Source organism: Elephantulus edwardii, unplaced genomic scaffold, assembly GCF_000299155.1.
Source record: "Elephantulus edwardii isolate Elephantulus edwardi_28Jun2011 unplaced genomic scaffold, EleEdw1.0 scaffold00243, whole genome shotgun sequence".
In the NCBI taxonomy this organism is placed as follows: domain Eukaryota; kingdom Metazoa; phylum Chordata; class Mammalia; order Macroscelidea; family Macroscelididae; genus Elephantulus; species Elephantulus edwardii.
In genome coordinates, this window is record NW_006399993.1 from 3,178,583 (window position 1) to 3,192,050 (window position 13,468).

At 40.2% G+C, this 13,468-nt stretch overlaps 1 protein-coding gene and 1 pseudogene across 2 annotated transcripts in view; both read left to right on the forward strand.

Annotated features, from left to right (window-relative positions):
• The window catches only part of EIF2B3 (eukaryotic translation initiation factor 2B, subunit 3 gamma, 58kDa), a 236,212-nt gene that overhangs the window by 153,362 nt on the left and 69,382 nt on the right, over window positions 1–13,468 (forward strand). For both annotated transcript variants that reach the window (XM_006898998.1, XM_006898999.1), the window contains exons 6-7: window positions 2,055–2,182; window positions 3,214–3,404. In XM_006898998.1, coding sequence (XP_006899060.1) covers window positions 2,055–2,182; window positions 3,214–3,404 — 319 coding nt within the window. The remainder of the gene's footprint in view (window positions 1–2,054; window positions 2,183–3,213; window positions 3,405–13,468) is intronic.
• LOC102846347 lies at window positions 10,209–10,694 on the forward strand (annotated as a pseudogene).

Below are 13,468 nucleotides of genomic sequence, written 5' to 3' on the forward strand. Positions count from 1 at the left end.
TATTGCATGAGTTCCTTGTTTTTTAATGCAGCATAGTATTCCATTGTGCGAATATACCACAGCTTCTCTAGCCATTCGTTTGTTGATGGGTTGTTTTGTTTTTGTTAAAGAAATTTTTATACTTGTTTGCTTACAAATTTGTATACACTGTTTTCCACACCAGATCTTTTCCATTTTCTTTACCCACCCCTCAAGTTGTATAACCCTTTGATTACCCCCTCACCTATCCTCACCCCTCTGCTCCTCCCCCCTTGGAATCCTCATCCCCATTTTATTAGTTATCTTTGTATTTCTACAGTAATGGTCTTATACAATATTTGTCCTTTGGGGATTGAGTTAATTCACTTAGCATAGTGCTCTCCAGTCCTTCCCAACTTATGTAGTAATTTTCAAAATCATTTCTCCTGTGTGCTATGTAGTATTCCATCATGTAAATATACCACAATTTCTCAATTGTGGTTCAGCATTTGGGCTGTTTCCATGATCTTGCAATGGTGAGTAATGCTGCTATAAACACTGGTATACAAATCTCCATTTGTGTTTTATTTCTAATTTTCTTGGGGTATATTCCAAACAGTAGAATAGCTGAGTCATAGGGAATCTCTATGATCAGCTTTTTGAGGAAGCGCCAAACTGCCTTCCAGAGTGGTTGTACCATTTTACAATACCACCAACAAGTTATAAGAGTTCCTATCTCTCTACATCCTCTCCAACATTTATTACTTACTCTCCTGTATTTTAACATTATTGTTCATATCACATTCAAACAAAATCTTGCTGAAGATTATTTTAAGACTGCCAGATCCAAACTGGGCTTAGAAGAGGCGGTGACACCAGGAATATCATTGACCACGTCAGAGAGATCTTTGGTGAAAGCACAGAATACCAGACGGATGTCTGTCTGTGTTTTTAGTGGCCATGCAAAGGCATTTGACTATGTGAATTATAACAAATTATGGTTAGCATTGAGAAAAATGGGACTCCCATGCTCTTGTGAAACCTAGTTCTATACCAAGAAGCTGTAGTCTGAATAGAGAAAGGGAACACTGCATGGTTTAAAATCAAGAAAGTTGTGCACCAGCATTATATCTTTTCTTTATACCTGTTCAATCTGTATGCTAAGCAAATAATTCAGGAAGTTGGATTAATAGGATGTCTTTTGTTTGTTTTTGTTTTGGGTTGTTGTTTTTTTTAATTTGTTGTGTGCCATCGAATCGGAGCTGACTGGCACAGGAGGAGATTGCCCCTCCTTCAGCAGAGCATCTGTGGATTTGAACCATGTGCCTCCAGGATTGCAGCACAGCTTCTTGCCACTAGGCCACCAGAGCTCCCAACTAGAGGATACCTTTGAGTTGTGTTGGAAAAGAGTGCTGAATACCCATGGACTGCCAAAAGAGTAAATAAATATGTCTTGGAGAAAGCAGGGTATTCTTTAGAGGCAAGGAAGCTTCACCTCACATACTTGACATGTGTTATTAGGAGGGGCCAAGCCTTCATGGAAATATCAGCCATAGAGAGGAAGACACTTTAGAGAGATTGACACAGTAACTATAACAATAGACTTAAATATATCAGAGATGGTGAGGATGGCACAGTCTAGGGCAAAATTCAGATCTGTTGTTCATGGGGTCACTGTGAATCATAGTGGATTCGATAACTTGTAACAATAACTCAGCCTAGTTGGTGGAGATGGGAGGACGTATCAAATTTGGTACACTGTCCTCCCACTCCCAAAGGCACGGGTTCAAGGTCACCAGCTGCTCTGTGGGGGAAGGATGGACAATCTCCTCCCATGCAATTACTGCCTCTGAAAACCCAACAGAGGGTCAGCTATGGGTCAGTTCTGATTCTATGATACTCTACAAAAACATCCTCCGACCCCAGCCTAAGGCATTTTAAAAGAGCTTGAATTCTCTGCTGCTCAGAACTGTCAGATCCATGCCAGTTTTGAGCTCTGCCCTGTCTCTAGGAATTTGGCGTTTTCTTGGATCCACAACACTTTGGATTTCAGTAGATCCAGATTATTGTCTCATATTTGGCCACTTTCATCCTAGGTCAATCACTTCTATCCGGAGTGAACTGATTCCATATTTGGTGAGAAAACAGTTCTCCTCAGCTTCCGCACAACAAAGGCAAGAAGAAAAAGAGGAAGATCTAAAGAAAAAAGAACAGAAGTCCTTAGGTGAGTACTTGAATTAATGTTGTTAGGAGGGCAGTGGTATTAGTGCCTCTGGAAAGCGTGGTTATTGTCTCAAGTCAGTGCACTCTTATCTAGCCTACTGGGTGGAGGCTAACTTCCATGGCTTTGGTAAAGCTTATTTACTTAAGCAAAGCCTTTCACTGTGTTCTTCAAGAACAGGCTAATCTTCCCTCTGACATCTCTTTCTGGTTCACACTACAACATTTTGACTTTAAACTTGGCCTGACATTTGTAAGTTCTCCAGGCTCCAGGCAGTCCCACTCCTAAGTAGATTCATACCCTTCTGTGAAGGGAAAAGTGAAAGAGTATATAGTTACCCTCCAACCTAAAGCCAACCAGACTTTCCACTCCAGGATACAGATCTCTTGAACAAGGTCTGTCTTGTTTTTTCTCATATCCCTAGCCTGTGGCTCAGTTTCTGTCTCATAGCAGATGTTTAAAAATATTATTTATCAAATTAATAAATAGAGATAGTATAGCATGATGGTTGAGATTGCAGAAGTTAGCATCGGGCAAACCTAAGTTTATCTACCCAGGCCTTAGGTGGATTCCTTAGTTTTTCTGAATCCCAATTTTCTTAGTATACAATATAGAATCTCAAAGCATTATTGTAAGAGTTAAAAACCTGGGGCTCAGATACCCTGTACTCTTTCTGTCATAACACAGCTACTTGACATAGTAATAGAGACTAGAAACACAATGTCAACATGGCTTGTGTTATTTAATGATTTTACAAAAATTTTATATTTTATTTTCCCTAGGAGTACTTGTCTTTGGATTAAACTTGTTGAGTTGTTTTGTTTTGTTTTTTAATCAAAAGCTATTTCAGACATTCAGGAAAACACATTACCTTTTTTAACTGGACCTTTTGGGTTTTAATGGATTTCCCCAGGGTTCAAGTTGCATGGGTGAATTGCAATGGGAGAAATGCAAGCTGAACTCTCTTCTTGACTGAACATATAGGCTCTGTCATCTCTCTAACGCATGGCTTGGTTTGGGTGTTTATTCTAAAGATATTTACAGTTTTATAAAAGAAGCCAATACACCAACCTTTGCTTCATATAATGTCTGCTGGAATGCCTGTCGAGGAGACAGATGGGAAGATTTGTCCAGGTCACAGGTGCGCTGCTATGTCCACATCATGAAAGAGGGCCTCTGCTCCCGAGTGAGCACCCTGGGACACTACATGGAAGCAAACAGACAGGTAAGAATAGAAGACAAATCATTGAAACTTCTGCCCCAGCAATAAACTGAGCCTTTTGTCTTACTTCTTCACTAAGTCTACAGTGATTTGTTCAAAATCCTTCTCATTCTCACAGTTGAACAATGTCAGTATGTCAGGATAGACCACTGAAGCAAAAAAGGGAAAGGGTCAGACCTGGTCCCCAAAAGCAGGGTCTCACTGTCTCCAAGGGATGATTAGGTGTTTGTGAATGCTAACTGCTGATGTCTGGGTTCAGCAGGTTTCTCCTGTTCTGCTTGTCCTTGGGTATCTACAGTACTTAGTGGCAGACAAACTTAGAAATGCTGTATAATCATTACTGTGCTGAGTTCAACACAGACACACAGAATAAACTTAGAAGTTGAAATGGAATTGACTCTTGGAAGATAAGGAGGACCTAGTCAGGCCAAGAAAGAGTAAGAAAATGTTCTGCATGAAGAGAATAGCATTAGCAAAGAGAAAGCAGGAATCATTCTGAAACCTACAGAAGTACTTACTTGAATAGACATGAGAAAAAAGGGCTGGCAGAAAACGAAGCGGTACCAGGAGTAAAGGTAAACCATATCACAAAGAGCATTGCATGCTACTTTAAGGAAATTACTGATTTTACCCTGTAGTTAAAGGAGTGTGTTTGAAGACCTTTAAAGCAGAAAAACTACTTAAGAAACTTTCCCAACAATCCAGGAGAGAAGCGATCATAGCCATGTATGTTATGGAACTGGAGAGGATAAAAAGCTAAAAATGTCAAGTTTTTTATCAAAGAGGAAGAATAACTAGGAAGTTAGTAGTAATAACAACAAAGAGATGCAGAGTATAGTGTAGAGTATAGACATTCCTCAGGAAAGGAATATATGAGTGAGGGAAGGATTGTCTTGAAATAGAATCAGAAAGTGAATAGTCTTGCTACTTGTACCTCGTAGCCTTGTTATTCATTGCCTTTGAGTCAAGCATGACTCATAGCAACCCTATGAACAAAAGGCCTGAAGCCCCTCTACAACTATCAACACTTATCAAAGTTCATTAGAGTTTACTAGTTTCCAAAGGCATGTTTTTAGCCTTAAAGTTTATGAAGTGTTGGAAATGAGTACTTTTCATTGAAGACGTTTCCAGCTGAAGCACTACCCTAAAAGACAAGTCAGATTTTAGTGAAGATGAGAGATGTTGAGAATGAGGACATAGGGAAGCTCTTATTGTGTAGTGGGCATAAGATGAAGATTTTATGAGGGAGGACAGTGATAAGTTGTTGTTGTTGTTGTTGTTGTTGTTGTTGTTGAGTCAGAACCAACATGTAACTAACCCTCCAGTAGGTTTTCAGAAGCAATAAATTGCATGGGAAGAGATTTCCCATTCTTCTCCCGCAGAGCAGCTGGTGAATTTGAACTGTGTGTCTTTAGGATTGTAGTGCAGCTTCTTACCAACAGACCATCAAAGCTCCCTAGACAACGGCAGTAAAGGGGTGAGATGAGACTGTGAGAAAATACATGACTAAAATTACATTGGGATAATATTAGAATTGCAAAAATGATATTATGAAAGGATTATCTGTTGACATTATTCCAGGTGGAACTCTGTAAAATTATCATTATAGATACAGTCTATGTGTAGAGGGGAGAATAAGGAATAGTAAAGGAAATTGGTGAAAATTGGGATATTGTTGTTGTTAGGTGCTGACAAATCAACTACAACTCATAGCAACCCAATGATCCAAACCTGCCCTATCCTGTATTGTCCTCATCATCTCAGATACACTTGAGTCCATTGATGGAGTCACTGTATCAATCTGTCTGGTTGCGAGTTTTCTTCTCTTTTGCTGACCCTTCACCTTTGTAAGTCTGATGTCTTTTTCCATAGACTGGCTTCTCCAAAACAGCATGCCCTAAATATGTGAGAGAAAATTTTACATCCTTTCCTCCAAGGAGCACTTTGGTTTCACTTTCTCCAAGACCTATTTGTTTTTGTTAGTCCATGAGATATTTGACCCTCTTTTTCAATAGCACAACTCAAAGGCATCAGTTCTGTCACCCTTAGTCACTACTTAGTCACAACTTTCAGACACATATCAAGTAATTGAAAAGATTGTGGCCTCAGTCAGGCACACCTTAATCTTCAAAGTGAAGTCATTGCTCTAGTACTCTGGAGAAGTTCTTAACAATATATTTCCCTATTGCAACACATCTTTTAATTTTTTTTTTATTGTATTATTTTTACATGTACCGTCAAATCAGATCTGACTGGTACAGGAGGAGATTGCCCCCTCCTTCTCCAGCAGAGCATCTGGTGGATTTGAACCGCATACTTCTGGGATTGCAGTGCAGCATCTTGCCACTAGGCCACCAGAGCTCCCTTACCTTTTAATTTCTTAAGTGCTGCTACCAACGGTGTTGATTGTTGATGCAACTACGGTGGAATTATTGACAACTACAACCTTTTCTCCAGCTATCATTGTTGCCCAATGTTAAAAACTTTTGTTTTCTAGATGTTGAGATGTAATCCATGTTGAAAGCTATAATGTTTGATATTCTGGAACAAGTGTTTCAAGTTCTCCTCATTTGGAGCAAGCAAGGTTGTATCATCTGCATAACACCAGTTGTGGATGAGTCTTCTTCCTCTAATCCTGATTCCACATTCTTCTTCACAAAATCCAGCTTCTTAAATTATTTCCTCAGTGTACAGATTGAATAGGTATAGAGAAAGGATACAGCCCTGACACACACCTTTCTTGATTTTATGCAGTATTCCCTTTTTTCTGTTCAGACAACAACTTCTTGATCTGGGTCTAGGTCTTGCATGAGCACAATTAAGTATTCTAGAATTCCCGTTCTTCTCAGTGTTAGCAATAATTTGTTATAATCTACACAGTCAAATGCCTTTGCATAGTCAATAAAAAACAGATAGGTGTCCTCCTAGTATTCTCTGTTTTCAACCAAGAGATCCTGGGGAGGGAGGGGAAAAATCCTAGCTCAGGAATCTTTAGAACCCATTCTGTATGGTGGGTATGTGCCTAGGCCTACAGATTTTGAGGCTCCGTCTCACATACTTTGGTCATGTGGCTAGGAGGGACCAGTCCCTGGAGAAGGACAACATTCTTAGAAAGGTGGAGGGATGGGACAGGGGAGAAAGTCCCCAGATGAGATGGACTGACGCAATAACTAGGATAATGGGAGTAGGTGTGTTGGAGACAGTGAGACTGACTCAGAATGAACAGAGCAGAAGGGTCACTGTGAGTTGCAGGAACTTGATAGCAGATAAAAAACAGTCCCCACAGAAAAGAAAACTCAGACTTCAAGCTAGCCTAACAATTGGGGATAGCTCAAGAGGAAGTACAACCAGAGTGCACCTTGGAGGAAAAGATGGTGAAATTCACTTCATAAACTTTGAGCATGTTATTAGGAGAGGCCAGTCCTTGGAAAAAAGACGTCAGTGCTTGGGAAAAGTGGAGGGTCAGTGAAGATGGATAGCAAGACTCAACGAGTTGGATTGACATAGTGACTGTATCAACAGGCTCAAATATATCAGAGATAATGAGGATGGCACAGGGTAAGGCAGTGTTCAGACCTGTTGTTCATAAGGTCAACAGCACAATCTGTGTTTACCTTGGGAAATCCTGGTAACTATGGGACTAGCTTTGATCTCTGTGGAAAAGTTTCCCAACTTAGGAAACTTCCTTAAGTTAACATAAAGTTCTCTTTTGCTCCTTAAAAAAAAAATTCATGTCTTTATCATATATAAAACACATTCACCCCATCACATCATCTTAAAAGTCTTAAATAAAAAACAACTAGGAGATACCATCTCACCCAAGAAACAATAGCAAAGTTCAACAGAGCAGCAAAGAACAGATGTTGGTGAGGCTGTGGAAAGACTGAAACTCTTATTCACTGCTGGAGGGAATATAAATTGATACAACCATATAGAAAGTAGTCTGGCACTTTCTCAGAAAGTTGGAAATAGAAATACCATTTGACCCAGCAATTACACTGCTAGGAATATACCCTAAAGAAACCACAGCCACAATTCAAACAGATGTATGCACATCCATGTTCACATTCATGTTTATTACTGTATTGTTCACAATAGCAAAGAGATAGAAGCACCCATGTGCCTGTCAATAAATTAATGGGTAGAAAAATTATGGTACATCCACATAATGGAACACTATGCAGCACTGATAAACAATGAAATAGTAAAACATTACACTACATCGGGAGCCTTAAGAACATTATGCTAAGTGAAATATCTCAGTCATAAAAGAATAAATATTACATAGCACCACTGTTCTAAAATAGGGCAAATATAGGGGCATTAAGAGAGAATGGAGAGGGGTAGATAGATAATGAATACTGTACTGGAATAGATGAGGGGGAAAACTGTTTGAAAGGAATATATGATTATACATTAAGGGGAGGCATTGTGGAGGGCCTTAAGGGAGGTGGAGGGAAGGCAGGAGAAAATGTGCAATAATGAATAAATTTTAAAAATTAAATACAACCAAGAGAGAACAAAATAGATGAATGGGACCTTCTAAGAATCAAATCCCTAGGCACATCAAAAAATTTCTCCAGCAGGGTAAAAAAAGAAAAGACACACTGGGAAAAAATATTTGGTAATAGCATATCTGATAACGGACTCAATCTCAAATTTATAGATTAGTTCAGCACCTCAACAAAAAAAAGCTAAACAACCCAATCGCAAAATGGACACAGAGGATATAAATAGACACTTCACCAAAGAAGACATTCAGATGGCAAACAAACACATGAAAAAATGTTGAAAATCTCTAGTTATCAGAGAGATGCAAATCAGAACAACTATGAGACATCATCTCACCCTAGCAGCAATAGCAAAGTTAAACAGAGCAGCAAACAATAAATGCTGACAAGGTTGTAGAGAGATTAGAACTCTTATTCACTGCTGGAAATGGAAGTGTAAAATGGTTCAACCACTATGGAATGTGGTTTGGCGCTTTCTCAAAAAGTTGGAAATAGAAATACCGTTTAATCCAACAATGCCACTACTAGGAGTATACCTTAAAGAAACCATAACCTCCACCCAAAGAGTTATATGCACACCCATGTTTATTGCTGTGTTATTTACAATAGCAAAGAGATGGAAGTAACCCAAGTGCCCATCAAAAAAATGAATGGATAATAAAACTGAGGTATATTCTTGCAATGGAGTACTACATAGCACTGAAAAACAGTTAACTCAGACCTTTACACAATATGGATCACCCTACAGGACATTATGCTGAGTCACAAAAGGAAAAAGACGCTTCTTTCTCTTGGGCTTGGATCAGGCGGTAGCCAGGTTCTATCGCTCAGCCATGGCCAAAATCAAGGCTTGGGACCTTCGCGGAAAGAAGAAGGAGGAGCTGTTAAAACAGCTGAAAGATCTGAAAGTGGAGCTTTCCCAGCTGCGCGTCACCAGAGTGACAGGCGGTGCAGCTTCTAAGCTCTCCAAAATCCGAGTTGTCCGAAAATCCATTGCCCATGTTCTCACTGTTATTAACCATAGTCAGAAGGAGAACCTCAGAAAATACTATAAGGGCAAGAAGTACAAACCCCTGGATCTGCGGCCCAAGAAAACACGTGCCATGCGCCGAAGGCTCAACAAGCATGAGGAGAACCTGAAGACCAAGAAGCAGCAGCAAAAAGAGTGCCTGTACCCACTGCGGAAATGCGCAGTCAGGGCCTGAACTTAAATAAATAAAACACAAAACTAAAGAAAAAGAAAAAGACTGCATAGCACCACTGTTGTAGACTAGGTCTGACACGAGATATTGGGAGAAGACTGGGATAAGAGTGAATGGATAATCAACATTGCACTGGAGCAGATAAGGGAAGAAACTCTTTAAGGGGAATATATAATTAGGCATTATATGTACAACACCAGCCCAGAATAAGAGGTACATTGCAAGGAGAACTGGAAGAATGGGAGGAGGGAAGTAATTGTTCAGCAATGAATGAATATTTTAAAAAAAACAAAAAAGAGGTGAACTTGGGAAGAGGGAAAGAAGGGAGAGGGGATAAAAATTGGCAACAATGAATGAATTAAAATCTGACTTTTCTGGTGGCCTAGTGGCAAGAAGCTGCACTGCAATCCCAGAGATATGCGGTTCGAATCCACCAGATAGATGCTCTGCCGGAGAAGGAGGGGCCATCTCCTGTACCAGTCAGATCCGATTTGACGGTACACACACACACAAACAAAAATAATTTTTTAAAAAAATCTAATTTTTCTGTAAATTTGTGTTAAAATCACAATTAAAATAAAAAATTTTACTTAATTTTTTTAAAGTCTTACATTAACTCCAAAAATTGTCTTCAGAATCATCTAAATCAAATATGAAGGGGACTGTAGGTCTATTCCATCCTAAGGAAAAATTCATATTCGTCTATGAACCTGTGGAGTTTAAACTACAAATTATCTTTACAGTGATGGAAGAGGGATATGGTGGACTGTCCCTTATAAACAGGAAAAAATTGAAGAAACTCGAGAAAGAAGAAACAGTGCCTATCTTGTTCTTGTTGTTGATTGCTTTCGAGTAGAACATGACTCATAGCAACCCTATGAACAAAAGGCTTTGAAGCCCCTCTACAACTATCGACATTTATCAAAGTTCATAGAGTTTCAAGAGGCATGTTATTTAGGAAGTGGATGCCACTTCTGAGTGTCTAGCAAGTCCAAAATCCAGCAGAAAAAATTCACAGTCGCTCTCAAAGCTTGAAAATAGTCCTCTAGCCGTCGCTGCTCGGTGCAGCGTGAGTACCCAGCCTGACCCCGGCCATGGGGTGCTGCTACAGCAGCGAGAACGAGGACTCGGACCAGGACTGAGAGGAGTGGAAGCAGCTGTTAGACCACAGCAGTCCCCCCACCAAAGCTGTCAATGGAGCTGAGCTCAACTATCACAGCTTGCCTTCTGCACGTAGAGATGAGCAGGCCCTGCTCTCCTCCATCCTCGCCAAGACAGCCAGCAACATCATTGATGTGTCTGCCACGGAGACCCAGGGCTTAGAGCAGCATGAGTACATGGACAGGGCAAGACAATACAGCTCCCGCCCGGCTGTGCTCAGCAGCAGCCTGACCCATTGGAAGAAGCTTCCGCCGCTGCCATCCCTCACCAACCAGCCCCACCAGGTGCTGGCCAGCAAGCCCATCTCCTTCTCTGACTTGCAGCAGGTCTCCAGGATAGCTGCTTATGCCTACAGTGCACTTTCTCAGATCTGCATGGACGCTAAAGAGGAGCTGGTTGTACAGTTTGGGATCCCTTGAAGAGAGGGGTCCGCTCTTCTCTCTTCATGTCATCTCCATCCCACCTCTCCTGGCCCTCAGCCTTACTGTAGTGCATACAGTACCCTAACCTGCTACTAATCACAGAGAAGAATGTGTAGGTGAAAGAAGAGAGTGAGGCTCGAGGCCTGAACAAGTGAGATGAAGCAAGGGAGGGTAGAACTGCTTGAAACTGACCTTCAAAGCCCTGGCCAGGGGTGAGGTGGGAGCCAGAAAGATGGGCCCTGTAAGGCCCTTCACTGTCACTGGGAAGGTGGAGGTAACCACAGTGGGGATGATCACCAAAGGGCCTCCAAAGGCCCATTCCAGTACCTTCTCTGGGCCTCAGATTCACTTCTGTCCCTTGTCCCTGACTTGGTGTTCACATGCACCTAAGTTTGTCACCAGGGTTTGAACATGCTTGAATTTGAATGAATTAAGTTTGTATTTCTAGCAAAAAAAAAAAAGAAAATAATCCTCCTCTGTTCTTTGTAACCATCTGAGCAATGACTCCACCTTCCAGACATTAGATATTGGCCACATCCTCTGGATTCAGTTCTTGAAATATTCTGTTATATGATGAATGTGACACTATACCCTTTGAATTTGGCATTCCTTGGCATATGATTGTCTGATTTAAAATGGGCAATACCATTCCATCTCAGTTCATTCTCCCTTAGGATATATAATCTTTATAAGTTCCGTTAAATTTTTTACAACTTTCATTTCTCCTAAATTCATACTTCAAATATTCCATATTCTAGGTTTTAGTGGATGTTTGTAGCAGTTTCTCATTTTAAGTTTTACCACTTAAGCAAATGAAAGTTCTTCATTTACTGAAAATTTTACTCCATCTGCATCATTTGGGTAGACTGTACTTTAAGGAGGTAGGCTCTTCCTCAGTCTCATTTTGAGTGCTTCTGGCCTACAGGACTCCTCTTCAGCTGCTATATCAACATTGTTCTTCTGTTATTCATAGAGTATTTGAAAGACTGTTAATTCAGAAGTGGATGACCATTTTTGCTTCTTAGTCTGGAAGTGCCATTTGAAACCTGTCCACGAGCAGTGCTAATATTTTAAATATCAGCCTGCCTTCCACCATCCCAGCAACATGCAAGCTACCATAGTACAGCAAACTGCATTGTCAAAAAGAACATTTAAGGACTCTCTTGAAGTACAGTGCTGTTAGTGATAGGATACTATCCCTGTGCTAAGATTGCAGACATGTTAATACAAATTTTATTCAAATATATGCACCAACCACTGAAGCCAAAGATGCTGAAATTGAGGATTTCTAATTGATCAAACGTGCAATCCAGATGCTTTAATAATAATTGGTGACTGGAATGCAAAAGTTGGAAAGAGAAGGACTGGTAGTTGGAAAATTAGATCTTGATAGTTAGAAAATACAAAACAACTATGAGATACCATCTTACCCCAGCAAGAATAGCAAAATAACAGAACAGCAAAGAACAAATGCTAGCAAGGTTGTGGAAAAACTGGAACCCTTATTCACTGTTGGTGGGAGTGTAAAATGGTGCAGCCACTATGGAAGGCTGTATGGCACTTTCTCAAAAAGTTGCAAATAGAAATACCATTTGACCCAGCAATTCCACTGCTGGGAATATACCCCAAAGAAACCATAACCTCCATCCAAGCAGATATATGCACAGCCATGTTTATTGTTCACAAAAGCAGAGTTGGAAACAACCTAAATGCCCATCATCAAACGAATGGGTAGAGAAGCTGTGGTATATTCACACAATGGAATAATATGCAGCATTGAAAAACAAGGAACTCGTGAAATATTACACAAAATGGGTGGCCCTGGAGGACATTATGCTAAGTGAAATATCTCAGTCACAAAAGGACAAATACTGTATTGTGCCACTGTTGTAAAACGGGACTGACATTGGAGTTGGGGGGGAACTGAGAATGATGGAATAAATTATGTATACTGCATTGAAACAGATGATGGAGAGAACGGTTTAAAAGGGATAGTTGGAAAATAGAGTGACAGAAATGAAGTGGCATGATAGAATTTCATATATTCATTTGCAAAGTATTCATTGCAAATACTTTTTTTAGAAAACATAGATGATACCCAACACTGGACTTTACCTGATGAGATGCAAAGAAGTCAGATTAAGTACATCTGTGGAAAGAGTCAATGGAGAAGCTCATTATCAGCAGTTAAAACAAGGCCAAGGACTGACTATGGGATAGATCATCAATTTAAACTTGCCCGTGCAAGTTCAAATTGAAGGTGAAAAAACATTAAAACAAGAATCAAAATATGACCTTGAGTCTATCCTATCTAAATTTAAAAACATCTCAAGAATAGATTTAATGCATTGAAATCCTAATGTCCGAAGACCAGGCAAGTTGTGATATGACATCAAGGACTTCATCCATAAAAAAGCAAAAGATCGTAAAAAGAATAGGAAAGAGAGAAAAGTAAAAAATGGATGTGAGAAAACTCTGAAACTTTCCCTTCAATGTGTTATATACTGTCAGGCTAGAACTGACTCATAGCAGACCCTCCATTGGGTTTTCAGAGACATTAAATTGCACAAGAAGAGATTACTCTCCCACAAAGCAGCTGGTGGATTCAAACCAAGCGACTTCGGGTTGGCAGCATAGCTTCTTACCCCTAGGCCACCAGAGCTCCCGACTATTCAATGTTGTTGTTGTTGTTGTTATGTGCTGTCGAGTTGTTTGCGACTCATAGCGACCCTATGTACAACAGCCCTAAACCCTGCTCTATCCTGTGCCAA